The sequence below is a fragment of the Siphateles boraxobius genome, unplaced genomic scaffold (genome assembly GCF_051911475.1).
Source record: "Siphateles boraxobius isolate OS27281-9 unplaced genomic scaffold, OSU_SipBor_1 3, whole genome shotgun sequence".
Lineage (NCBI taxonomy): Eukaryota > Metazoa > Chordata > Actinopteri > Cypriniformes > Leuciscidae > Siphateles > Siphateles boraxobius.
This window is the reverse complement of record NW_027508919.1, coordinates 404,598-430,663: the sequence shown is the minus strand read 5'-3', so window position 1 is coordinate 430,663 and position 26,066 is coordinate 404,598. Positions and strand designations below refer to the sequence as shown.

The window sequence follows — 26,066 nt, the reverse complement described above, 5'->3', positions numbered from 1 at the left end:
TTTATTTATAATTATTTGTCAAATGTACTAGAGGTTTCTCAGTGAACGTATATATTTTTTTATGTATAAAGTAGCAGTTACTGAGGGTTTCCTATGCAATGAACTAGAGCAAACCTACACAAGCAATGACCTGATGAAGCCTATGATGTAATAGGTGAGCAACAGTATGATCTAATGCCAAATACATGCATAACATCACAGGGGACAGGACACTTGACAAAATATTTTGACTTAAGTTTTTAATATTTATTGGCAACTACTTAACCACATTCAGAATATCGCATCTGTGTAAAAACCTCAATGTGTGCGCACACACACACACAGGGTGGAAGGACAGGGGGGTGGGGGCTAGATGAGGGAGAAAGAGCAATAAGAAAAATCCCAAGAGTCATCAAAAGGAAAAAAAAAAACTCCAGCAGTTGATTGTATTTGCTAATATCTGCCCACCCATTCATTTTTCCAAGTGCTGTCACTATATAGACCAACGCGAGCGGGTTACAAGTCACTTGCACTCGTGCACTGAGGATAACCATCCAACAGGTGACTTTAACCTCGAAGGACTTCCACGACACCATGTCTGCTCTGCACTGGATTTGTGCTCTGACACTGGCGATGGTTTGCTGCCTGAGCGCCCAGCCGGTCAAACGACAGGCCAATGAGAAAACATTGCCAAAACTTGAGATATTTGACCTACTTCAAATGTTTACAAAATTTACTACAGAAAATTGTGTAAGTATTATCTGCTTTTAAAACAACCAGCAATATCAAACCATTTTTAAACTGTTTATGCATTTATGCTTTTATATATTTTTCTTTACAGCCAGACGACACGAAAATCTACTCCCCTACTGACATTGATCAGGTAAGCGAACGTTTTTTTTTTTTTTAGCTTTAAACATCAGTTTGTTTGCTGAAGAGAGATAGATCACTCACACAGGAAGGAGGTTACTACGAGAAAGCCAAACCTCAAGCCAGCTCTCACAATTCTCACACACACACACACACGCTCACAGCAGCTGAGAGATACAGAAAGAGATGCTCTCTGCAAACAACTCAAGGATGAGCTAAAACTCTAGGCCTAACACACTCTTCTCTCTGTTTCTTTCAAGGATTGTTTGTCTTCAGCTCTGAACTGCACTATAAAGGAGCTAATGGTCCTTAAAAACGAATGCAGAATTAATCAAGACAACGGAAATGGCTTTGTTCTCTACAGTCAACTCTTCTCCGGACTGAAGAATGTAGAGCAGAATGTAAGTCAAATTTATCAATGTCAACACAGATTAAAACAATTTTAAATGCTTCATCAATTAGTCCTAAAGTAGCAAGTTACAAGTTAAAAGGCATGATTGGTGATACTTTCTTAAAAATAATGTTTCTTTATTGGCATCATTGGTTTCACAAAGAACCTTTACCAGCCCTGGAACCTTTCCATTGCACAAAAGGTTCTTTATAGTGAAAAAAACGTTCTTTGGATTTTTTTTTTTTTAATTCTGTTCACTGAAAGGTTCTTTGGGGAACCAAAAATGGTTCTTCTGTGACATTGCTGCAAAAAAAAAAAAAAAAAAAATGCTTTCGGAACTTTTATTTTTAAGAGTGCAGTGGAAATATGTTCATTAGAATTTTAATAACTGCGAGGATCTTTAGGGAACCTAAAATTACTCTTCTATTACATCTCTGAGAAACCTCTATTTTTAAGAGTGAAGACTCTTTTGACATATTTTTCTCTCTTTTCTCTCTCTCTCTAGACTTCACCAAGCTCAAGCTCATGCAACTCCTGCGAGACGTCCCCCGAAAAAGATGTTCAGCAGTTTCTAAAAGACATCCAGATTCTGGTGGAACGATGGTGATCATGTGAAGGATAACCTGCTCTTGACCACTGCAGGCTTTGGGTCATAAAAAGCTATTTCTAGACCATGTTTAGGAAACTTTAAAAAAAAAAATCAGGGTTAAAATATTTAAATTATTGGTTTATTTTTATATGATGGATCTTACTGGATTATGTCTTTATACATTGCACTGATATGAATGTATCCTTAATCCTTAAGTTAATTTCACTTCAATGAAGACTGACGTGTTTTTTCATTTCTCTGAGTTGTATTTAAAAGAAAATAAGCACTATAAGGATTTACATAAGCTTTGCAGCTTATTTGTCTATTTATGATACTATTTATTGGTTATTTATGTGATTGTCTGCCATGTACTATTTCACAATAAATAAATGTGAACCGAATTCTTCTAAAAGCTTGAGATTTCACTGATTTCAATCATCCTGTGGGTTTAATTACGCAGAGATCACGGGTGAAAAGAAAACACGACTGCTAATTTTGATTCTGACCCCCTGACCTACATATAAACTGCGGTACAAGCTTCATTTTTTTTAAGCGTTTGACCCATTTCATCGCTTAGGTGGACACTGTGTGTTCGAACTCATTGGGAAAGTCCCCGATCACACGTTCTATGACAAGCAATGGGAAACATGTCTGGAAAATATTTTCTACACCTACTGCTAATAAGTCATCACTCTTACCCACCTAAACCACACTGGGATGCTCATCATTACACTGAAATAGAGTTATCAGTTATGGCACGTTCCTTTACCTTGCGTTCTAATTCAGTTCATGCGATGCTGTTGCGGTCAGGCACTTTTTTTTTCTTCAAAATTATAACATTACTCACTCTTGCCCTGACAGCAGTGGGCGTCTGTCCAGGACAACTAGATTTATATTTTTTTAAATAGCAGTGCTCGCAATGCTGCATAAGTTGATGTTTTGAGGCATCACTGCTTGTCTTGTTTTCTGCCAGCACAGTTAACACAATCACTGGCTGTAAATGAATGAACATGTGAACAAGGAATGCAAGCAATTTAATAAATATTCCAATGATGTCATCAATGCGGCTAACATTTGAAACGCAGAAAATTCTGTCAGTGTCAATGGGAGCTTTTCAAATTTTATTCTTACATTTCTTATAAAGTTTACAAAAAAAAAAAAAAAAATGGTCAATGGGAGATTTCTCGTGAATCTAAAGAAAACCATACATTTGATTACTTTTATTAAAGTCTTCTTAACAAGCCTTATGATTTGAGGCATTATTCATGTCCGTAGTACAAACGGTGCAGCGCATGTAAAGAGTCAAAGTTTAATACTCATAGGGTTAGAGATTTCAACACTAACCCTAAGTAATAGAAGTAGTGATACTTGACATGGCACACACCGCTTTCCTTCCTGGAAGGTGTGAAGGGAAATGATTAAACTGCACTTTGCAGCATAAAGAAACTCTTTCAGATTTTGTGTGGGCACCTCTATAAGGAGCATGTGTGGGTCTCAAACACCCCAAAAACCAAACGCACAAACTGAGCAGCACTAAACCACAGTGCTTGTCATTTTATTACATTTATTTATCCCAGATGATGATTGCTCAAGACTAACGCCCACTTTCCTGATCAGGAAATGTGTAGAGATAAAGGGGGATGTGGGATAACCGGACGGCCTGCCAGCGCAACAAAAAAGACAGGAACCGAAAAGAAATAAATAAATAAATAAATTGCCCCACATGTGAGAGTTTATGTGGTTGAGCCCTTTAAACCATAAACTGATACTATCTGAGTTCCTGAGCTAAAACTGCCATAACCTGCTCTATTGCAGCTCAGCATGAACAAAGTACATGATGTTGCATTCTTTTTCAAAAAAATGGAAAATCTCAACAATAACTCCTCCCAAAAGTTTTGAAAAATAATTCAGATCTTCAATCTGCCAAAAAAGCGCCATAAAAAGAAGTCCATATGTCTGTGCGTCCAGATTCCAAGCTCAAACTCCCTTGAAGGAAAGTCTGTGGACATTTTTGAAACGCCTCCAGGCAGCTTTTTTCCCCGGTCATTCAAAAACATGCAAGAAAATGAATTGGGAAAGACTTAAATCAGCTTATTTTGCAACACAGAAGTAAACTATTTTCTGTGAATGTTCAAGACTTCATATAGGTTAATATATAGAGGAATAACAAAGCGCGGTAAACTGTAAAACTATTTGTGCTATGATTATGAGAATAGATTTAAAATTATATGATATAAAATGATACAAATACCAGGTTGTAATATCAAGTAGCATAACACTGTTTTTGTACAGCTAAAAATAACTGGAAGTGGAGGACAAGAAAGCTCTTACGTTAGTCACCATGAAATCAAAATTTGCAATTCTTGTTTGGAATATTGTAGTGTTTATTATAAATGATTTATCCGTGTACATCGTTAATTTTTTAATTAATGTGCCTCTTAATCTTGAATCAGAATAACTTCCCAACCTTCGGGGCAACCTGTCACTCACATGAGATCCACCAATAGTAAACCACAACCAGCCAATCAATTCCCCAGACAAAATCAAGACCCGCCCACAACAGGTCTTGTTCAAGAAGCGGTTCAGTCGTATATAAGGGGGGGGGTCCAAAATTCAATACAAATATTTTTTTCATTTTAGAAGCATGCACTTGAACTTACATGCACTTCTCCTGGTAAAAATATACACATTTGGATAGATATGTTTATGTGAGGATCGTCTTACTTCAGGATCGATCCGGCCACCCCTATCTACGACACAATAGGGAAGAAAAGACTCTTGCAACTTGTTTCATGCCTACGTTTACAAGCAACCCAAAAATCGTGAGTAATCTGATTGTGCTCAATCCGAATTGAATGTCAATCGGACTGAAAGGGTTGAAGATCTGGAATAATCAACGGTGTAAAAAGAAATAAATTAATTAAATACATTTTTAAAATAAGCATGAATCCAACCATTTTCTCAATCAAATTGACCCTCCACAGTGTGGTGATAAGTATGTGTACATAAATTCTACATTCATGTTTATTTACGTCTAACACACTGGTCAGGAGACTGAATGTTTACAAGATATCTGCTAAAAAAGCTCTTCTGTCACACATGCTCCAATGACATTATCGTTTTGTTCTCAAATCCAGTAACTCTAAAACTTGTTTAAAAGACTCTCAGCTAAAAACAGGCAGTAGTGTGTAATACATTTTATTCAATATTTCATTGTATTATAGTAGAGGTTTGTGTTCATTAGGTCCCATCAGCCAACCAGTGTTGCCGGGGGCCGGTTGTTCAAAAGTTTTATCTGGATCAGAATGGGTTTGGAAATCACATGTTTTGCTATCCTGGATCAGGTAATCCATCTTGTGTGCTGGTTTTTCAAAGCAAAATTGGATAGGATCCTCCTGATCCAGATACACACCTTTTCAGATTACCAGTGCTCTACGGAGCCCTTGAAGAGACATGGTGATAGAAAGAATATGAGATGAGGACACACACACACACACACACACACACACTTCAATTCTTTGCCATTCTCTCAGAAAAGTTCTGCGTGGCATTCAACTGAGAGACTTTGCCTTCGCTCACAAAGAACTTCTGACTGGTTCATCTCTCATGATTGTGCCAATGTAGTTTACAAAGTGATTAAAAAAAAACACTGAATTAAATATAATATTTTTGTTTGATATTTACAGCTGTTTGGGGATTATTTTATGGTGCCAAAGTTTCTTTTTTACTTTACAGTAGGCTTCCAAAGGCTTAATATGTAGCCTAATGTCTACTTCTAATTTATTACTTTATCAGTCAAACTAATAAAGAGAAAAATAAACAATGTGTGTGGATATTACGAAAAAAAAAAAAATTGGGGTCAAAAGATATCCCAATCTTATTCAAATGTTTTGAACAACACAAACTGATGATTTGATCCAGATCAAAAACAAGATTGGATTTTGTGATCCAATCTGATTTCCGAATCCTTTTTTTCCTTTAAAAACGACCCATCTTCAGGATTTGATCCAATCCGAGAGCCGAAAACCAATCAATTACTTTTGAACAACTGGCCCATGGATGTCATTTACCTGTGGATCCAGTTTTTTTTTTTTTTTACAGAACAGGTGATAAAACACAAAAGTGCCTATAAGCAGAGATAAAAGCTTGCTGACCACATACTTCAATTTCTGAAAGTCGTGCAACTAGGGTATGAAAACAGGCTCTCTTGAAAGTACTATAGACGTCCTTGCCTTTTTCCCTTTTTTTTTTTTTTTAACAAATGGTCAATGGTCTATGGAAGCTTGTTTTCACCATGGAATAAAAAAAATGTAATTGCAACTTTTTCCTCTCACAATCCTGACTTTTTTTTTCTCAGAAACGCAAGTTTACATCTCAAAATTCTAAGGGAAAAAAGTCTGAATAGCAAAATATTATATAAACTCTCAATCCTAAGAAAAAACACATCATGGAATTGTGAGATGAATTCCCAATAGCATGAAAAAAGTCAGACTTTTTTTTCTCAGAATTAAGAGTTTATATCTCACAATTTGAACTCTATGCCTCGCAATCGCGAGATTATACCTCACAATTCTGAGAAAAAAAAGTCTGGTTTGCGAGATATAAACTCGCAATTACGAGGAAAAAAAATGTCAGAATTGTGAGGGTCATAATTAAGTTGGCTTGTGAGAGCCAACTTACTGAAATCCTATTTAAACTTATTATTATTATTATTATTATTCTTGCAGTGAAATTTCTATATCAAACTCCTCCTGGAGCTTTAACTCCACATACTCCAAACTCGGCTCAGAGTCAGACACTCAAACTGTTCTGACTCGAGTTGCTATATCTTTTCTAACTGATCGGACTTATGGTTTTCCTAAAAATGACAATCAAACTCGGAAAAAACTCCCATTGACTTAACATTGCGGAATGTTCAGATTTTCAAACTCCCCAACTGTCAAAAATTAAAATCTAAACTCCTTGAAGCCCTAGACTGAATCAAACTGCCATTCTATATACTATATGAGCCATTGAGACTCAATTAAACTAATAAACTCATCTATCTATGACACTTATCTATCTACACCTAAACTCATAATAAATTAATAAACTCTAAATTTGAACTCTTACTCATTTAAACTTATAAACTCTAAACTCATAAACTCATACACTTATGAACAAACTCATAAATGAATAAACTCTGAACTCTTACTCATTTAAACTTATAAACTCTAAACTCATAAACTTGTACACTTGTAAACTCTTATACACTTATGAATTCATAAACTTATAAACTCATGAATTCATACACTTATAAACTCAAAAACTTATATGAATACACTTATGAATTCATACACTTATAAACTCAACTCCTAAATTAATAAACCCTGAACTCTTACTCATTTAAACACCCTAGCAACCACCCAAATTACCTTAAATCACCCTAGCAACACCATAGCAACCACCCAGAACACCCTAGCAACCACCCAAAATACCTTAGAACACCATAGCAACCACCAGAACACCCTAGCAACTGCCTAGCAACCACCCAGAACACCCTAGCAACCACCCAAATTACCTTAAATCACCCTAGCAACACCATAGCAACCACCCAAAATACTCTAGAACACCCTAGCAACACCATAGCAACCACCAGGAACACCCTAGCAACCACCCAAAATACCTTAAAACATCCTAGCAACACCATAGCAACCACCCAAAAAAGCCTAGAACACCATGGCAACCACCCAGAACACCCTAGAAACTGCCTGGCAAAAACCCAGAACACCCTAGCAACCACCCAAAAGGCGTTAAACAGCCTAGCAACACCATAGCAACCACCCAGAACACCCTAGCAACTGCCTAGCAACCACCCAGAACACCCTGGCAACCACCCAAAATACCTTAAATCACCCTAGCAACACCATAGCAACCACCCAAAATACCCTAGAACACCCTAGCAACACCATAGCAACCACCCAGAACACCATAGCAACCACCCAAAATACCTTAAAACACCCTAGCAACACCATAGCAACCACCCAAAATACCTTACAACACCCTAGCAACACCATAGCAACCACCCAGAACACCCTAGCAACTGCCTGGCAACCACCCAGAACACCCTAGCAACCACCCAGAACACCCTAGCAACTAATATAAACTTCAAACTACTTTAAAATTCAAACTAATTTAAACTTTAAACTACTTTAAACTTCTTCAAACTTATTGGTCCAAACTTTCACAAGCCAACTTAAAGTTTGTCTCGACGAACTTTTTCTAGTTATCTTCTATTATCTTTATTCAGTGGTTGAAACAAGCTTCCATAGCGTCCTCTTATACCGTCTCTGAGCTTCCCTGCTCTATTTCAAGTGCATTTTATCCTTGACCTTTGACTCCAGACCCCACAACTGCAATTATTTTCCTTTCTATTTTACCAAGGTTAAATTCTGTAATCAAAATATTAACATAACTGAATGCATTGCTATGGAAATAAAAGCCACTTAACATGAATGACACAAATTGACCACAATCCAAGTTGAAGCATTGACAGAACGAAAGATCCTGCATGTTAACAGCACAATTGTCTCTATGTATTTTAGGCTGTTTTTGCAGCATGGCTTGGTTGCATGCATACACATGCACATTGAACCTGTGCATTTGCTCCAAAGAAAAACAAAGAATCATCTCCTGTTGTATGACTTCAAAACGCATTAATCCGGCACAAAAAGGAAAAGCATGAAACACTCCCTCCATTTTAAGAGATGCATACAGCGTACAAACCTGCTCCACAGCAAAACGTGGTCCTGTCACTAAGATGGGCAACAATTGATTGAAAAGATGGTCCATGCATGAGCCCAACTAACATAAAAGCATATTAAACGCGATAGGATGCAGTTACAACTTTGACAGGAAGCCCCTGAGGTTTCCTGTGTTGTAGTGTGTGAACAGGGCACTTGAACATCTGATGTTTACCTCCGAACGCCCAGCAACAAAAACACACACCCTGCAGTGGCCCGTTTCTCAGTAGGGTTTCACCAACCACAAATAAAATGACCTATAACGCGTTTAAAAAAAGCACACTCCTCATCTACAACTACAGCTATTCACACCTGAACTAGTTAACCCAGGTCATTCTGAACCCCAGGTATGTGTAATCCTGGGTTATCTTGCTTCAAGTTTCAAACTGCTCATAATTTACCCGGGGTTAACTATTAATCCTGGGTATTCATAAGCTGACATTTCACACTGTACATTCCTAAACTCTGGGTTGAGATTCTTATCTGCATATTTCAGCATCACTGTCGGTGACACAAACTCTCAATCTACATGCATCAATGCTACAATTTTCAATATGTCATAATCATTTGCTAACAAACAAGTATTCATTACTTCAATGAGCTCATTGTTTCTGCCTTAAATTATTACACTGTTTAAATTAATAAAACTGTGATTTGTATATGTAAATTTCTGAAAAAAAAAAGCTAAGACAGTTCCCTCTGATAACAGACACTGTTTTATAATGTGGACTCGTGCATTTTCTGTAAAGCTGCTTTGAAACGGTGTATTGTGAAAAGCGCTATACAAATAAATGTGAATTAAATTGATTGGGCAAGTGCAGCGCACGACTGGTTTACATAAAGGCTCTAGCATTGTGCATCCTCATATTATATAATGCAGACTGTACTATCAAGTTTATCCTGAATGGTCATTGTGGTCAATAAAGGTAAGAATTAAAAGGTCTCTTCACACCACAAGCATCAATTGATGCGTTTTCCATCGCTGTTGAACATTTTTCCCCTAAAAAGCTGAAACACTGTTTATGCAACCCACAGTTTCTCTGTGGCTGCTTAAGGCACATAAATATGAGGCTCGTGATTGGCTGTCATTTTGCATCATTCACTAAACAGGTGTGTATGTTTTCCAGTTATTGGAAAACGGGAAAGGCTGCCGTCAAGGCTGTCCTCTCATCTCTCTTATTTTCTTTGATCATCGAACCTCTGGCTGCACCAATGAGAGCAAATACAAGCATTCTGGGTATTAGAGTTGGCTCAGATGAACATCGTATTTCACTTTATGCCGATGATGTGTTATTACATTTTAAATACCCTGAGACTTCGGTCGATGCAATTCTTTCTATTATCGAGAATATAGCACATTTTCAGGATATAAAATGAACCTAAATAAATCTCTTGTACTTGTATGCTCCCGCCGAAGCTGGTTTGGGTTCCCCATTTCGTTCAGCTCTGGTTTTCAATATTTGGGAATAAACGTTACATGCAATTTGTGTAATTTATTTAAAGCTAATTACACCCCATTAAACACCTAAATTAGTCAGGACTCGTCCGACCGGTCAAATCTCCCCATTTCATTTCTGGGCAAGATTAATGTAATAAGGAGGAACCTTCTTCCCAGGTTGAATTTTCTATTTCAAAGTTTGCCCTGCAATTTCACTGTTGCTTTCTAAATTCCATCAGATCAAAATTCATCTGGAATAAAAAAAAAAAAGCCTAGACTCAAAATCTCTACTTTACTGAACCCCAGGGAACTAGGAGGGGTCTCACTCCCTAACTTCCAGTTATATTTTTGGTCTGACCAGATCAAAATATGATAAATTGGTTTCTTAATAGAATGGACTCACGGTGGGTAGGAATTGAGTCTTCGAGATGTTTATGTTCTTTACCATTTATTTACAACGTACATAAAATTGAATCAGTGTCAAATATGTATACGGTATCAAACACTCTCCTGGCATGGAAAAATGTTTTGAAGTATCTGAATATTCCATATATTTTATCTTTAAAATCTATTTCGTTCAATCCTGAACTACCTCCTGCTATTCAGAGCATTGATCTTCAGTCAAGGGCAATCAGAAATAATTTCAGTTGTTAAAACAGCTAATTTAAATTTACCCAATAATGATTTCTACAAATTTTTGCAACTACAAAATTTTCTGGAATCACTTCTTGTGGACGATAGAATACGCTTTGATCTTTCTGACATAGAAAAACAATTGTATTCTTCAACTTTCCCCAAAAGGAAGATTTCTGTTTTTTATACTATGTTATCTAATGTCGGCCCTTCCTCCTTTTGACCCTCTTAAACTGATATGGGAGAAAGACTTTCAGTGATGAGGGAGGGGTGTCTATCGGTCTGCTCTGGTGTCTTCTTTAGAGGCGCTTTAACATTGAATCACAAGCAAAACTTTAAATTCATTTACAGGACTTATTTAACACCGGTTCATCTCCATAAGATTTTTTCTGATGTTTCTCAATTGTGTTTCAATTGTAAGTCTAATATTGGCACAGGGATGCATATGTTCTGGAGCTGTGACATGATCAAGGTATACTGGAAAGAAATACATTAAATTGTTCAGAGGACCATTGGTAAATTTTTTGCTCTATCCCCCGAGTATCTATCTCCTGAATTGTAAAGCTGCACTACAGTGTTTAGCATAAGTGAATACACCCATGCTAAAGTTGACTAAAAAGAGGAATAAAAAAAAATCATCTTTTGGAAATTGATCTTAATGCCTTAATTAAAAAAATGAGGAAAAAAACAACCTTTAAGGAGACCAATTTTCTTTGTGAATGAATTATGTATCGTAAATAAATAAATGTTCTTCCTTAAAATACAGACGTGCATAAGTCAGGACACCCCTATGTTAAATTCCCATTGAGCCAGGCAGATTTCCATTTTTAAAGGCCAGTTATTTCATGGAATTAATCATTTGGAATTAAAATATCCCACATCATCACATTCCCTTCACCATACCTAGAGATCGGCATGGTGTTATTTCAGTTAGGCTAATAGCTGGTATGATTAGCATTGAGAGATGATCTTATGGAAAGTTCACCATGCCGATCTCTAGGTATGGTGAAGGGAATGTGATGATGTGGGATATTTTAATTCCAAAAGGCCAAGGAACTTTATCAGGATGCATAATATCCCGGATCCATGAAATAACTGGCCTTTAAAAATAGAAATCTGCCTGACTCTATGGGAATTTAACATAGGGGTGTCCTGACTTATGCACGTCTGTATTTTAAGGAAGAACATTTATTTATTTACGATAGATTATTCATTCACAAAGAAAATTGGTGTCCTTAAAGGTTGGATTTTCCCTCATTTTTTAAATTAAGGCATTAAGATCAATTTCCAAAAGATGATTTTTTATTCCTCTTTAGCATGGGTTTATTCACTTATGCTAAGCGCTGTGCACCTCAACCATGATCTGGAATGTGTTTTACATCTTTGAACCTACTTAGCGAGAAAATATATACTTCTGTTGTGGTCCACTCATGTCCCTTCTGTTAATATGTGGAGTCGTCAAATTGCTATTTTCTTTTCTTTTAGAAAAAAATATCTTGTGACTTACGCCGGAGGTCTAATGATTTCTGCCGTATTTGGTCCCCTCTTTTAAATTTTCTTGAAAATTAATGTTGAATTTCTTTATTTCTAGACTCTTGTTTTTTCTTTTTTTTTTTTTTGCCATTACCCTTCACCCGATCCTTAAACTACCAGTTGATGAATGATTGTATATGCCGCCATGAGACACCCGTACCATGGTTTTGATGTTGTAGTAAAACTATAAAAACAATTCTTTAATACAAAAATAAAACAATACAGCACTATTCAGTCAGCAAATGAATGTCCAAACAATGTTTTTATTTTAATTTACCCTGGAAACAAACAGAACATCCCCCTTTTGTACAATTTTACATTATTATCTTTCTTGAACTGTTTTATGCATTTTATATCTTTCCACTTGTGTAAATAAACTTCAAATCCAGTATGTTTCCTAAGTCCAATAACATATGTACATCTGTTGTCTGTAAGTGCCTCTTGCTGCATCGTTATACAACAAATTTGAACAAAAGAAACATGCAAATCACAAAGTAATTCAGCATGCAATTTAAACATATTTATACGTGATATTGCAGGTTCTCACACAGAGAAATGGTCGCTGATCGGCGGTTTCTCCACCCACTGGCCGTAGCCCTTCCTTTCCAGGTAAGACTTCAACACGCTCTTTGCTTCCTGGTACGGCTTTGACATCATCTTGACGTTCAATAAAGAACGAGATGATCAATAATAAAGCAGCAGCCATTAAGAAGAATTCTTTTTAAAGCTGGACAACTAATAAAAGTGACTTGATTTTTTTGTCAGTAATTGCATGCAAAAAAATCGCCAGAGTGGTTTCCAGGGTGTTGCTAGGGTGTTCTGGGGTCCCATGTGGTTATAGTCGTTTTGAGCTGGCTTTATCTTAATGTAGGAGTGCACGATTAATCCAAATAATACTGAAATTGTTGTCACAATAACAAAATTACGACTTTGATACGATATTCGATTAAAATATATTGACACCAATACTACAGCAAAAACCTAAAACAACAGGAAAAGTAATTGGGTGGACAATATGATCAAAATCTTATTTCATGACGAGTAATTTTATTAAAGGACAAGTTCGGTATTTTACACTTAAAGCCCTGTTTTAAGATCGTTTCTGATGAAATAGAACGGTTAAGATTGAATTTTGGACAAATGCTGCTGTCCCGAGAATTTTAGGTTTCTGTGTTAGGTTCTGTCAATGGTTTCATAGGGGCACTGGAACAATATCATTCATAAAACGCATTAAACTTTGGTTTACAAAGACGTGAACCTCACCGAGTGGTCTGGGGTGTTCACATGATATGCTCACGCAAAAATCGCTGCAAAAGATGCTTTCCAACAGGTTTTATCGTAGTTTTTGTCCAACTCCATTGACTTGTATTGGATGTTCTGTGAAGTACGTTATTACTCCGCCGCCGGAGACGGAAATGGGGTTGTTTGTATTCTTTCTGTAGTCTTATGCAGTCGCGGTATCGTAGGCTACGCTATCCAAACATTGGCAAAGTTGCATTATCGCCACCAACTGGGCTGGAGTGTCTATTATTCAAGCTCTCAACGGAAGAATGTCCGGTTGTGAGGCGTTTGGAAAAATAGGTCCACAGTTTTACAACGAATGGTAAAACACCTGTTGGAAAGCATCTTTTGCAGCGATTTTTGTGTGAGCATATCAGTCAACACCCCAGACCACTCGCTGAGTTTCACGTCTTTGTAAACTAAAGTTTAATGCGTTTATATGAATGATTCTTCCAGTGCACCTATGAAACCATTGTGGAGGTTTATGCTAACACAGAAACCGAAAATTCTCGGGACAGCAGCATTTTTACAAATTTCAATCTTATCTGATCCATTTCATCAGAAACGATCTTAAAACAGGGCTTTAAGTGTAAAATACCGAACTTGTCCTTTAAACAACATATCTCAAAATTTTTTTTTTTTTTGACTTGGGCTTTAAAAATGAGAACAAATATGCAAATTATAAACATAGGGGAAATTCGGTATAAGAAAAAGTAGTTTAAACCTTTATTACACAGTATTTCTCTTAATGTTTGTAAGAAATACTACACTGTTCATGATTTACCATGCTTAAATCTTTGTTACCATCAAGCACGTCCCGTTCACTCATGTATGCATGTTTCTTTATTGCTGTAAAGTGTCAATAACTTGCTGCACTACGTGGATATATTAACATACCAGCTCATTTAAGAAAAAAACTTTGACACACTGAACACAATGCAAGCAATGCAGGCAATACGTCTCCTATTAAAACACTGTCATTCTTAAAGTAGCAGCACTGTTAAAATGAGAAATTGTATTATTTTAAACAGCAGGGTATCACAATATGTTTCTATTACTGGTTATGTCTGTGATTAATGAAATAAATGTATGCGCTGTGTGTCAGAGTGAAGCCCAGCACTGTGTTCATTTACACGAGCAGCTCATGATCCGGTGTTTTCAGTGTCCTAGAGCGGCTCGGTTCACAGTAAATGCTGCTCAATACACACTCCCTCTGCTCTGAGTTTGGGTCGCTTATTACATGTGATTGGGAACACAACATGACCCAACTGTCAACCCTAACTTGTAATGAGAAGCGCTTTTAAACTATCTGCTATCAACAAAAGTAGATTTAAGGGCTCGTTGCGGTTTTACGTCAAAATAGATGGTTTAACGTTTGAAAATGAATTAAGACAAAATTTATTAGAATTGTACTTTTACTGTTTTATTATTATTATATTTTTCTTAAATAATGTGTTTTTATTTTACAGTGAAATATTACAATATTATTTCTTATTTTGTTTAATTTTGTTAATTTTTTTATTACATAATAATAATAATTATTATTATAGTAAATTTATAGGCCAAATTGTGCAGCCCTACAAACAAGCACAGCAAAACTGGGGCCTTATTTATAAAGCTGTGCATATAATGATCCAAAATGTGAACTTACAAGAGTTTCTGAAATGTTCCTATGAACAATTTATAAAAGCGTTTCATACATGCAAAAAAAAAATTCATACATGCAACTCTCTTTATAATTATTATTAGAGCTTTGGGTGTGAGAAAAGCACATTATAAATAAAATATATTATTATTATTATTATTATTCTAAATCGTAGGTGACCTTAAATTCAAATACAATATGTACAAGCACATCAAAACCGACAGAATGCCCACAACTTTATGGTTCAGAATTATGACTCTCAACATCAATGTAGAGAAAATCCAAGTGCGCTCTCTAAAACGTATATAGGCATAGCCCGGTTTCTTTAAAAAGTGTATGTGTAGGCATACATTATTATTTATATATAAATGAATTAATTTCAGTAATTATTAAAAAGCAGTTTTGTTGCTCCTTTATGCATATAATTCTAGTAATGCATGTTGTGATTGTCTATTTATCTTAACGTTTTCCTAAATGATGTTGAAATCATTAAATTACTGGTATATAAGCAGCAAAAAGTTTGTACGCATACTCTTCATTCGGCGTACGCTTAAGAGCATTTACATATCAGTTTGTGCTTATGTAAACCATGGTTTGTTCCCTCACATTGGATAAAACCTATGGTATTTAAGACCAATTCAATAAATTAGGCCCTAGGAACTTAAAATTAAAATAAACACATTTTATGTTGCAATAAAATCATAAATATTGCAATTAGATTTTCCCCCCAAACCATGCAGTGCTATAGCTGAATGTAAACCAGAAAGAGTGCAGTACCTTGGCCTCCCTGTACGTGACAGCGGTGAGCAGCTCCTCTCTCTGGGCTTCTTTAGCTACCAAATTAAATCGACTCAACATCGCTGCCTTGCAAAGACGGCTGGCCAAGGCTGGACTGCTCTTAAACGGAGAGCTGGAACAAACACACAGATATTTTATTTTATTTTTATTACACTATGGGATGGGAATCTTTAGGCAACTCACGATTCCATCCGATTCTGATTCCGGGACTTAAGATCCAATTCAACAAGATTTTTGATTAAAATACATAGGCTACCATTTTATTTACAATTTTTTATGAAAAATTAGTAATACTGTAATAGTTATTAATTTAAACAATTTTCAAATTACCACGTCAAAACAGGCTAATAGCAAATACAAGCAAAAAAATCAATGATAAAGAATAATAAAGGAATATATTACTGTACAAGTAATAAACAAAGTGTCTTATATCAATGAGTGCTTTCAGTATCTGAAAGTTTCCAGACAAATGCATTGATGGATTTTTCTCTTCATCCAAGCATTATTGCTGTTTGGTTATTTTTGATGACATTACAGAATTAATTCACAATAATGCACAAATCCATTTTGACATTTCATATGTTTTGTCCTGTCTGCTCAATCCCTTAAGACATAACTCACTTGTTTTAAATTTAATTAAGCATTTTTCAGAGCGCACGCATACAAAGTGTACATGAGAATTTCAAGCAGCCGTCTTTTAGTAAATGAGTTTTGTGTATCTAATAATGCATTAAGAAATGGCATAAATAACGACTTCGATGAGCATTTGGAAGAGAAAACAGTGAAGTACCGTTGAAGCTGCACAATGTAAGTTTTGCAACAGTGAGCAAAAGCCTGTTTTTTTTCAAAGCGCATTGAAAGCGAGGACAACAATTGTCATTTAGCCCTGGTTTCACAGACAAGGCTTAGATTAAGCCAGGATTAGACCTTAGTTTAATTAGGTCATTGAAGTAGCTTTTATAAACTTGCCCTAGAAAAAATCATTACTGGTGTGCATCTGGAGACAAAACAATGGCACTGACATGCTTCATTGTGTTTCTGCATATATAAACTGTGTATTAATCTGGTTCATTTATTTATTTTTGGCTAGTAGAAGTTCTGAATGGCCGGTAACTTAAAAATGTATCCAGTGAGTGAAAAAGTTAATTTCAAACTCTGAATATTACAACGGCTGCCACTTTTGTGAAAAAATCCTGTTCGATTTGAGACATAAGTGTTCATTGAAATGATTGTAAAATCGATCATCCATGTCTAAAGACGTTTCCATTTTCAACGCCAAATATAGGCCAATCCACAGACAACTAACAGGCATTAGGAAGAACGTAAAGAGGGCGCTTGAGATGCACAAGTCAGCAATATATTAGAGATGCTCCGATCAGCATTTTTGGGGCCGATCACCGATTACCGATCACCAAAATCATGATCTGCCGATTGCCGATCACTGCCGATCACGGAATGGCAGGGGAATGGGAATCTTTTATCTATAATCTAGCAGAGTTTGCACCATTTGTAGAAATGTGTTTATTTAATTGTATTTAGAAAATGAGATGTCTTAAGGCTACTGTAGGCCAGCTTTCCCAAATAAGGCAGAGTAACATTAAATTATTCCAAACATAGAGGGGTCAGGCAGACCAACACACATCAGATCAGCCTAATGGGAGGGGATCAAGTTACACTTAGGCATTTTTGGAAATTGTAGCCTCTTAATACACCCACTACATTTACTAATTGGCAACAAAATGTACAACTTGTTACACCAAAACTGGCTACTGATAAAAGGACAAAACTATGGCAAGTTTTTTTCTGTTATTAATATGAACGTCTGATGTAGTTGAGCAGAATGCTCTTTTATTAAGTTACTTCATTAAATGACATATCTAATGAGATTATGCCTGAAAAGGTTTTGGATTTTTAAAAATATATATTGTATAAAATGACTTCTTGTTTATATTTGTTTTGTTTTATTGTATTTATATGATATTTGTATTTTTATAATTGAATTTTTGCCATGAAAATAGCTTTGAATGCTGACATGGCATTAAATAAAATAATTTGAATCTGATGTATAGGCTAGTTGAGGAACCAACTACGTCAGATCAAAAAAAATAAAATACCACCACCACTTTTGAAACATCTCGCGGCACGAATGTATCAATACAAATAAATAAAAACTTCTCCAGTTAACTCAGAGCATTCATTTTGTTCATTTGTTAAATAAGAGGCGATCTAACGCTGAAATGTTTTTTTTTTTTATCAAGTGATCAAAGTGGTCGTTGCCGCAGCGATCAGTGGCGCAGATACCGCGTTCTGTTGTGTCTGGCGCGGTGCACGGTCTTCACTCGGACGCGCGCTTCAATCCGTTGGGAGACTCCCTATTCGTTCCGGTGAAGGAGAACTCATGTTGCCACTGCCAAGCTCCACTCTGCTGTCGTGTGCCCGTGCGCCACACATGCAGGTGGGAAAAAGTCGCGGGAGTAATTTCCGTCACGTGATCGGCGCTTTTGGGGTTCGCCGATCAATCTATTTTTAGCCAATATCGGCCGATCATGATCGGCGTCCGATCAATCGGAGCATCCCTACAATATATCTGATGATTTATTGGCGTGAAGTTTCATGCACAATGACAAACAGGAGTGGAAACATTCTCGAAAAACAATAAGCAGAGTCGACTGACATAACATCAATGAAAAACATTATCCTTTCACTGAATCGAAAATTAATTCGTGACATCTGAATCGATAGCCAGCCCTAATGAGAATAACCAATAAGAAGCATAAAACATCTGGATGCATTAAAGTCATGAGAAGCATATGCACTCACTCTTCGGTAGACTTTCCCTCCAGAGCACTGACCATCTCCATCATAAGGTCTCCTTGGCTCCAGTTCAGGCTGAGGGACTTCTGGGTAGGGTGTGTGTCTGGAGGCATGGCCGAGGACACCAGGCTGATGTGTGGCCGGTAGACGCAGTAGTACAAGGGAAGTGCTGAGGTGATGCCATCAACACGCTGGTTCACTGCCATCTCTATACCACGAGTGTCACTGCAGCTGCCGTCACCTGAGCACATCAAGGATACCAGGAACAAACTGCATTAACAGCACCTGGACAAGTGGGTGACCACATTATTATTATTATTTTTTTAAAGAGGACCTATTCTTTTTTTAAAGAGGACCTTTTTCAAATTTGTATCTTTCTTTATTGTGTAATGTTGTTGCTTGAGCATGAAAAAGCTCTGCTAAGTTACTAAAAAGTCCCTCCAGCGTGAGTTATTTTCAATTTCAGTGTGCAATGTTTCTGTTTCACTTAAACGCCTCCATTGTAGCCTTGAGTTTTCTTCTGGGAACGAACACGTCACAATATTCCATAATATACCGTCTGTCTAAACTGTCAACAGAAGAGGCTTTAAAGGGGTCATGATCCCTTGATCTTATAACATATAAGGCCCCGTTCACACTGCAGGCAAAAGTGGCCCAAATCTGATTTTTTTGGGGTCAAGTGACCAGGTCAGACTTCTTCAGAGGTAGTGTGAACACTCAAATCTAGCCCAGATCTGATTTTTTCAAATCAGATTTAGACCACATACATATGTGGTCCTGAATCAGACCCAGATCTGATTTTTTTCAATGCGGCCGCAGTGTGAACAATCAAGGCGGATTTGATGCGACTTTTACGTCAATATTTGTCACAATTATGCGCCGGCGAAGCCCTAGACACAACAGACATAGACAGTAGCCTAACATTAAAAACTTGACTAGATATGGAGAACAGGGATGAAGCGATTCAATGAGACTGAGGTGTTATATCTAAGTAGTATATGGGGAGATACTTCAATTCAAGCTAGAAGGACCTACCGTAACCGCTCCGTTTTTGAAAAAATTGCACACGAAATGGAAGAACGGGGACACAGGAGAACAGCGTCTCAGTGAAACTATTCACGTCATATTCCCACCACTCCTGGCTTCGTCTACGCATCCACACAGATCTCTGTAGTGAATTTGCAACCATAAACCCGCAAAAGTTTCTATTACACAAACATTATGAAATAAATGCGAATATGCTTACTTCCTCCATAACGTCCCGAACTTTAGTGCAACCGCGTGCTGCGTCTGATGTCATTGTTATTGTTCTTTTGCGCATGCCGGTTAGTTTGAAACCTCAAACAGTTCACACTGCAATCAGATATAGGTCACATTTTAAAAGGTAATGTGAACAGCCAATCAAAAAATCGGATCTGAGCAAAAAATCAGAATTGAGCATTAGGACTTGCGGTGTGAACAAGTCGCGGGAGTAATTTACGTCACGTGATCGGCTTTTTTGATCGGCGCTTTTGGGGTTCGCCGATCAATCTATTTTTAGCCTAAGAGGTCATTGTACTAAAAAAAAACATTTTATTACACTGTCACTATTGCCGTTATTACAGATAGTTTGACCTTTACTGAGCATGTATGCGTTTTTAACCTAAATCACAGAATCGTCCATCTATGAAGGATGTAGGGTGTCAAACATTTATAATAAACTGTTGGCCATTGGCCAATCATACCAGTGGGTGTTTACTTCCTAGTCTACAATCAGCCACGCCTATTCAAACCATGTGTTTCGATGAGGGTGGTCAAAAACAGGACAGAAAATATCATATTACTTCTGAATTAAGATGTTTTTTATGTAAAAACCTTGATATCATTGTAAGTGGACCTCAGAGAACAGTACAAAATAATATAAAAAGGCAGTTCATGACTCCTTTAAGATATCTCTGCGGTTCTATGCCAAAAACCTTGATGGTTAAATGTTTGAAAATTAATTAAGAGAGCCAAAAACATTAGTATTGTAATGTTGCAGATACACTGTAAAATAAATGATATATTATTTTAATAAAACAATTTTTACTTTACAATGAAACATTGCAATATTAATTAAGGCTGTCAACGTGAACACGTTAAAGCATGCGATAATTTAAAAATCCCTGACACGTTAAAATAATATAACGCAAATAAATTACTGAAGCACATTTAAATGCATCATTAAAGTAATATACGTCACGCAGTTAGATGATCTTGGGATTCAGGCGTTTATCACACTGAGCATCTGCAATGGGAACCCTTTAGTCCAGGAAAATATTCCGTCCAATAATCCAGCTAGTAAAGTTTTGATGTATGAGGATTGCAATCAAGGTAAAGACAATTGCAGTGACATACAGGAGTCGTCCAGTATGCAATGCACTGTGTATGTGTATCGATGCACTGATTGCACTTTTTATATTTGCACATTAAGACATGTTTCACTACATTCACGTTGCTTCCAAACACATTCAGGATAGTGTTTTGATCGGTCATGTTTATGTCATGTTGCTTCGTTTAGTAATTCTGAATTGATCCGTGTCTGTAGTAAGGCATATAATGCAGTCAGATCAAGGCGGTTGGTTTATGTGTTGTTGACTTGACTTGTCTAAAATGTAAACAAGCTCTGCTGCTGTTGCTGTACACAATGTAAACTTAAGTCTGGAAAGATTGTATCAATGGGTGCTTTGGTGTGCATAAATTTATTAATTATATCGACTCCTTATATCATTTGGTTATTTGGTGTCCTTTTGGAGTCTCCAAGTGTCCTTTTTTGGAGAACACGTTGAAATGAAAAATCACCATTCCAAATGATGACAAAATGTAATTATTGACAGCTGAAAGATTTCAGTGCTAGTCTCAGCATAAAAGTATGAGAGAAGGGGTTTATTTTTTCTGCAAGAATGTACTGTATTCTATATACTGCAACATCTGTTTCTTATCATATACCGGAACAACTTCCATATATGGTACTAGGGTCTATGGGATACGATGGGAAGTAGCCTGTGGTCCCATCTAGTCTCCCTTTGTTTAATGCAGAAGGGTCTTCTAGGCAGCCCTGGAGTTTGTGGTACAACTAGCTGGAAACTGACCTATTATTCTGTATGTATCACATTCCATTACAATGGTTCAATCTGATGTAATGTAGATCTCTTTGGTCCACATTGTGATGCTCCCCTCATATTCAGTCTATATATGACTTTTGCAATCTCCCTCAGCGCTGTGTAAATGTTCATTCAACCACTAATTGAGAGGACTTAAGGCACATCGGGACCGAAATCTAACAGCCTGGCGTTATAATTAATATATCGACTTATTGCACGATGCATGTGACCTCGATATTTTTTGGTGACGCGATATATTGACCATTACGTTCACATTTTGCCATTCGCACTGTCATCCTGTCGGCTCTCTGTGTCCAGGGGCGCAGATGGCACTAGGGACGGGGGGGACATGACCCCCCCAGATTCATAGTGACACGATCCGTCCCCCGCCCTCACTATCCCTACAAAAGACGACAAAAATCGGTAAAACAGAGGATAAACCAGTGTTTTCGCGGCCCGCCGCTGCTTCAGAGTCGGGTCCGGGCAGACGCAGGCTGACACACAATAATAATCTACACCGGTCACCATTACTTTGTTTGTACCCACGTTCTCACTGCACGCTGTTCGGTTGTCAATAAACACACGACGCCATCATGCCACCAACGTTTACACTCTCTCTCAGTGGCCCTGTCCCAAATGGCTCACTCCGGACTTGTGGACTTCCTCAGAGTCCACACTTTGGTGACGTCATGTAGTGCAGACCTATAGGGCCCTTAGCGCGAGTCCGCGAGGGCGCATTGAGAGGTATTTTTGGGACAGACTCGATCGTCACGCCGGAAACAGGAAGAAGGTCTCAGCTCAGACATCGAAGCTGAATAAACTTAAAGGTCATCTCATCAGTCCCTTTATTAGAAAAATATCACAAATATCATTAAAAAAAATTACAGTCTTTAGCATCGAGAACAGGATTTATTTTATTTTCGCAAATCTTATGTCCATGTGAACTACACAGCCTGCTTTTACAGTTCTATAATTGTATATGCCACCTGGGCATTAGAATAGATGTCATGGTTATGTAAATGATCAATACAGTTGTACATAATAATACATAATGTTCAATTTTAACACAAAATTAAAATGTAAATGAGTTTAAGGAAAATGTATAGGTTTCAATATTCATCCTACGTTTATATGACTCAGTAAAGCCATGACATTCGTTTCTATTTATGTAATGATCATAATGCGATCGTTTTATTTAACACGCTATTATTATGTTTGCGATATCAACCACTGGTCGATAATGTTTGTATAAACTGTAAGTAACAACTGGTAAAATGTACGCCTATATCATAAAGCCATGTTAACAGTTAGTGAGCGAAATCTCCTCCCATCCGTTTTCTGATTGGCATTTCGCAAGGATTCCTGGGTAGTTAGAGTGCGTGGAGCCTGCATCTATGCGGGCTTCGTGGAAGACCATAAATGCTAAATGGGACGGCCTACGGACTCGGCGAGCACAGGCAATTTAAGTCCACGAGACCTAAAGTCCGCATGAAGTGCGCCATTTGGGACAGGGCCTGTGTGTGTGCTTCTACGACTCCTGAGTGACGTCGCCGGGGTCCTATGAGGAGCTGGTAGCTGCCTCAATCGTGCCTGTAGGGGCGGACCGGTAACCATAGTGATCATATACCATCTATGACTGAGCTGAGTCTGTGATTTTCTGAACTGAAAAAAATCAACTGTATAAATGCTACATAAAGGCAATGAAGAGACAAAAAACAATCACCTTGTTTTTTCAAAAACCAAACAATGCAAGTATCCTATGCCTGTTGACTTTCCCAGATGTGGCAGATTAGATTTGTTAAGGGGAATAGCTAGTCTGACAATAATGGCAAGAAGGCTTTTGCACTTAGTAAACACAGCAAAATGTGGAGACCATAACTATGTATTTAGGTGAGTGGACAGAGGCAAATAATGAATGAACACAAAAAGAATGGTTGGATAAATCAAACAATTTATCGTCGTCAGGAAATAATGTTTTATCTTGTCATTTAACCCATTGTACTGTATAAATTGACTGAGGTATGTTCACTGTCGTGTAAGCCACTATAAAAATAATTATAATAAGTAAATTTGTGTGGTGCAAGGTTTATGCAAACAACAAATAAAGGCCTACATAAACTTTTGACATCCTCTTATAGCAGGAAATCATGTTTTTTTTATTGTATGAACTGGAGCAACAGAGGATATAGATTTCTTAAATTATGGGCCATGAAAAACATTTCTTAATATGTAATACATCATTTGAAAGATATTTCTAATCTATAAATTGCAACAAACTTGTAATTAGCACTTAAATTTAAAAATTTGAGTTATTCTTAGACATTTTTGAAATAGTAGTTTTAGCCATTAATTCTCAGGAATATGTTGTATTTCACATTGTTGTGAAATTCTATAGAGGTATAGAGGGTTAACAGAAATTATAAGATTTAAAATGTTGTCCTCCTGGCCTGCAGGCGATTTCTGATGACAGTAAGGCAGGCCCTAGTCAGTCAAGTGAGGATCTGCAGGAGGGCAGCCACAAAAAATACTTTGCTGAAGACATGAAGTTTTGGTGGGTGATTGGCATACTAGTCAAAAAACAGTCTGATCATGCATTGCTAGTGGTGATCCATGGTGATTAGGCCTTTGCTTACCTTTGTGCATTGTTTTTTATCCATGATTTCAAATAAGAATCCCCAATGGCTTTTTAGTGCAAATCATTAGCCCAAATTACGCAAAGTAACTACTTGAGCACTAGTTAAAGCCCAAAATTACGCAAAATAACGAATTGAGTTTAAATAATTTGCTGACAGCTTGGTGCCCCCCAGTTAAAAAATCCTATCTGCGCCACTGTTTGTGTCGGAGGTGAAAGCGGGGCTCTTTTTTATTCACAGATCAAACATCGACAGGTGAAAAGCGTTACAGTGTTTTCTTGACACCTACAGACAGTTTGGAAGAATAAATCCAAATTAAAAGCCGCAATCCACTGTTCCGGTACATATATAAACCTCACAAAGAACGCTGCTTTTTTTCTTCATTCCAATGCGCAGGTTTTCCATTGTTTTTCTATGTAAACGGTTAGACCGTTGCACTCACGTCTTTTGCAACTCAAGTTAAAAGTAAAATTTGTTATAAAAAAAAAACACGCCTCTAGAAAAATCGTTTTATGTTTTATGAAATATGTATATTTTATGTTGGTATATATTACTATACAATTTAAATTTAATATAAACTAATTTTCAGTAATTATTCAGCATATTTATTTTAGCTAATTATTAAATTAGAAATAAAAAAATGAAATTATATGGAAAAGATAATTTGAACTTTATTGTTGAAAATTGTCAACTGTAATAAGAAAATCTGGAGCGCTAATTTTACATAAAGAACCAAGTTAATATAACATGATTACAACATAGCAGCCAACTGGATACAGCGAAGCAGATTTAAATCAAAGGATTCAAAATTGGTTGATCGTGTCGATGTGAAAATAAAAGTCCTACTTCCGACACATCGGCCAAACAGTAATACGTACCGCCTGATGCGATAATTAAAAAAATGTCAATTATCCGGTCAATATATCAGCCTGGTTTATTTATCAGTTGACCCCTAGCCTTGATTGTTCGTCACTGGGCTTTACTCTAACTTACCAATGAAGATGCTGCTCACGTAGACTGGCTCAATGAAGTGGCTCAGTAGCGCCCCCTGGAAGCCCAACACCTGCCACTGCATGATCTTATCGGTGGCGGACATACTGACAACATGCGAGCCCATCTGCTCATACGAGCTGGAGAACTTGGAGAAGACCTTCCCTTCCACCACCACATGAAGGCCGATCTGATTATTCACCTCCCATGCAGAGATGGACAGAGGATTGAGGCGGCTAGAAAACAAGGACAACAACTGTGATTTAGTTGAACAAATTCAAAGTTTATGTTTGTGCTGTATTTCTTCAAGACAAGTGCCACAATGCGCGCTTGCACAAATGAGGAATGAAAAAAGCTCACACTCGACCAATTAAAAAGAAAATGTTAGATTTTAACCCTATAAAGCCTGTTTCATATTTGATTTGAGAATTTCTTGGGCCTGTAAATGATCAACATGATTTTTTTTTTTTTTTTATTGTACAAACTTCCACCTTCAGCTCGTGGTTCCCGCGTCTTTTTGCTCCAAAATAATAACTTTTATATTGTTAGTAATATATTAAGATGAGCA

The 26,066-nt window shown here is 37.0% G+C and overlaps 2 protein-coding genes across 3 annotated transcripts in view; one reads left to right on the top strand and one right to left on the bottom strand.

The window, feature by feature from the left end:
- Positions 1-294: 294 nt before the first annotated feature.
- On the top strand, positions 295-1,847 carry il2 (interleukin 2). Its single transcript, XM_077247198.1, has 4 exons — positions 295-729; positions 821-862; positions 1,110-1,250; positions 1,746-1,847. Exons 1-4 carry the CDS (start codon positions 574-576, stop codon positions 1,845-1,847), a joined length of 441 nt encoding a protein of 146 aa, XP_077103313.1. The 5' UTR covers positions 295-573.
- Positions 1,848-12,458: 10,611 nt separating this feature from the next.
- Positions 12,459-26,066, bottom strand: part of adad1 (adenosine deaminase domain containing 1 (testis-specific)) — a 135,544-nt gene continuing 121,936 nt past the window's right edge. For both annotated transcript variants that reach the window (XM_077247237.1, XM_077247236.1), the window contains exons 9-12: positions 25,502-25,734; positions 18,760-18,994; positions 15,919-16,051; positions 12,459-12,872 (exon numbers count right to left, since the gene is read on the bottom strand). In XM_077247237.1, the coding sequence (XP_077103352.1) occupies positions 12,759-12,872; positions 15,919-16,051; positions 18,760-18,994; positions 25,502-25,734 (715 nt within the window). In that variant the 3' untranslated portion in view covers positions 12,459-12,758. The remainder of the gene's footprint in view (positions 12,873-15,918; positions 16,052-18,759; positions 18,995-25,501; positions 25,735-26,066) is intronic.

Excerpts from the sequence above, each read along its gene's own strand:
- il2 (XM_077247198.1), top strand. The coding sequence starts at position 574 with ATGTCTGCTCTGCACTGGATTTGTGCTCTGACACTGGCGATGGTTTGC. Across the intron at positions 730-820 it reads AATTTACTACAGAAAATTGT|CCAGACGACACGAAAATCTA; the intron begins GTAAGTATTATC and ends TTTTCTTTACAG. Across the intron at positions 1,251-1,745 it reads TGAAGAATGTAGAGCAGAAT|ACTTCACCAAGCTCAAGCTC; the intron begins GTAAGTCAAATT and ends CTCTCTCTCTAG.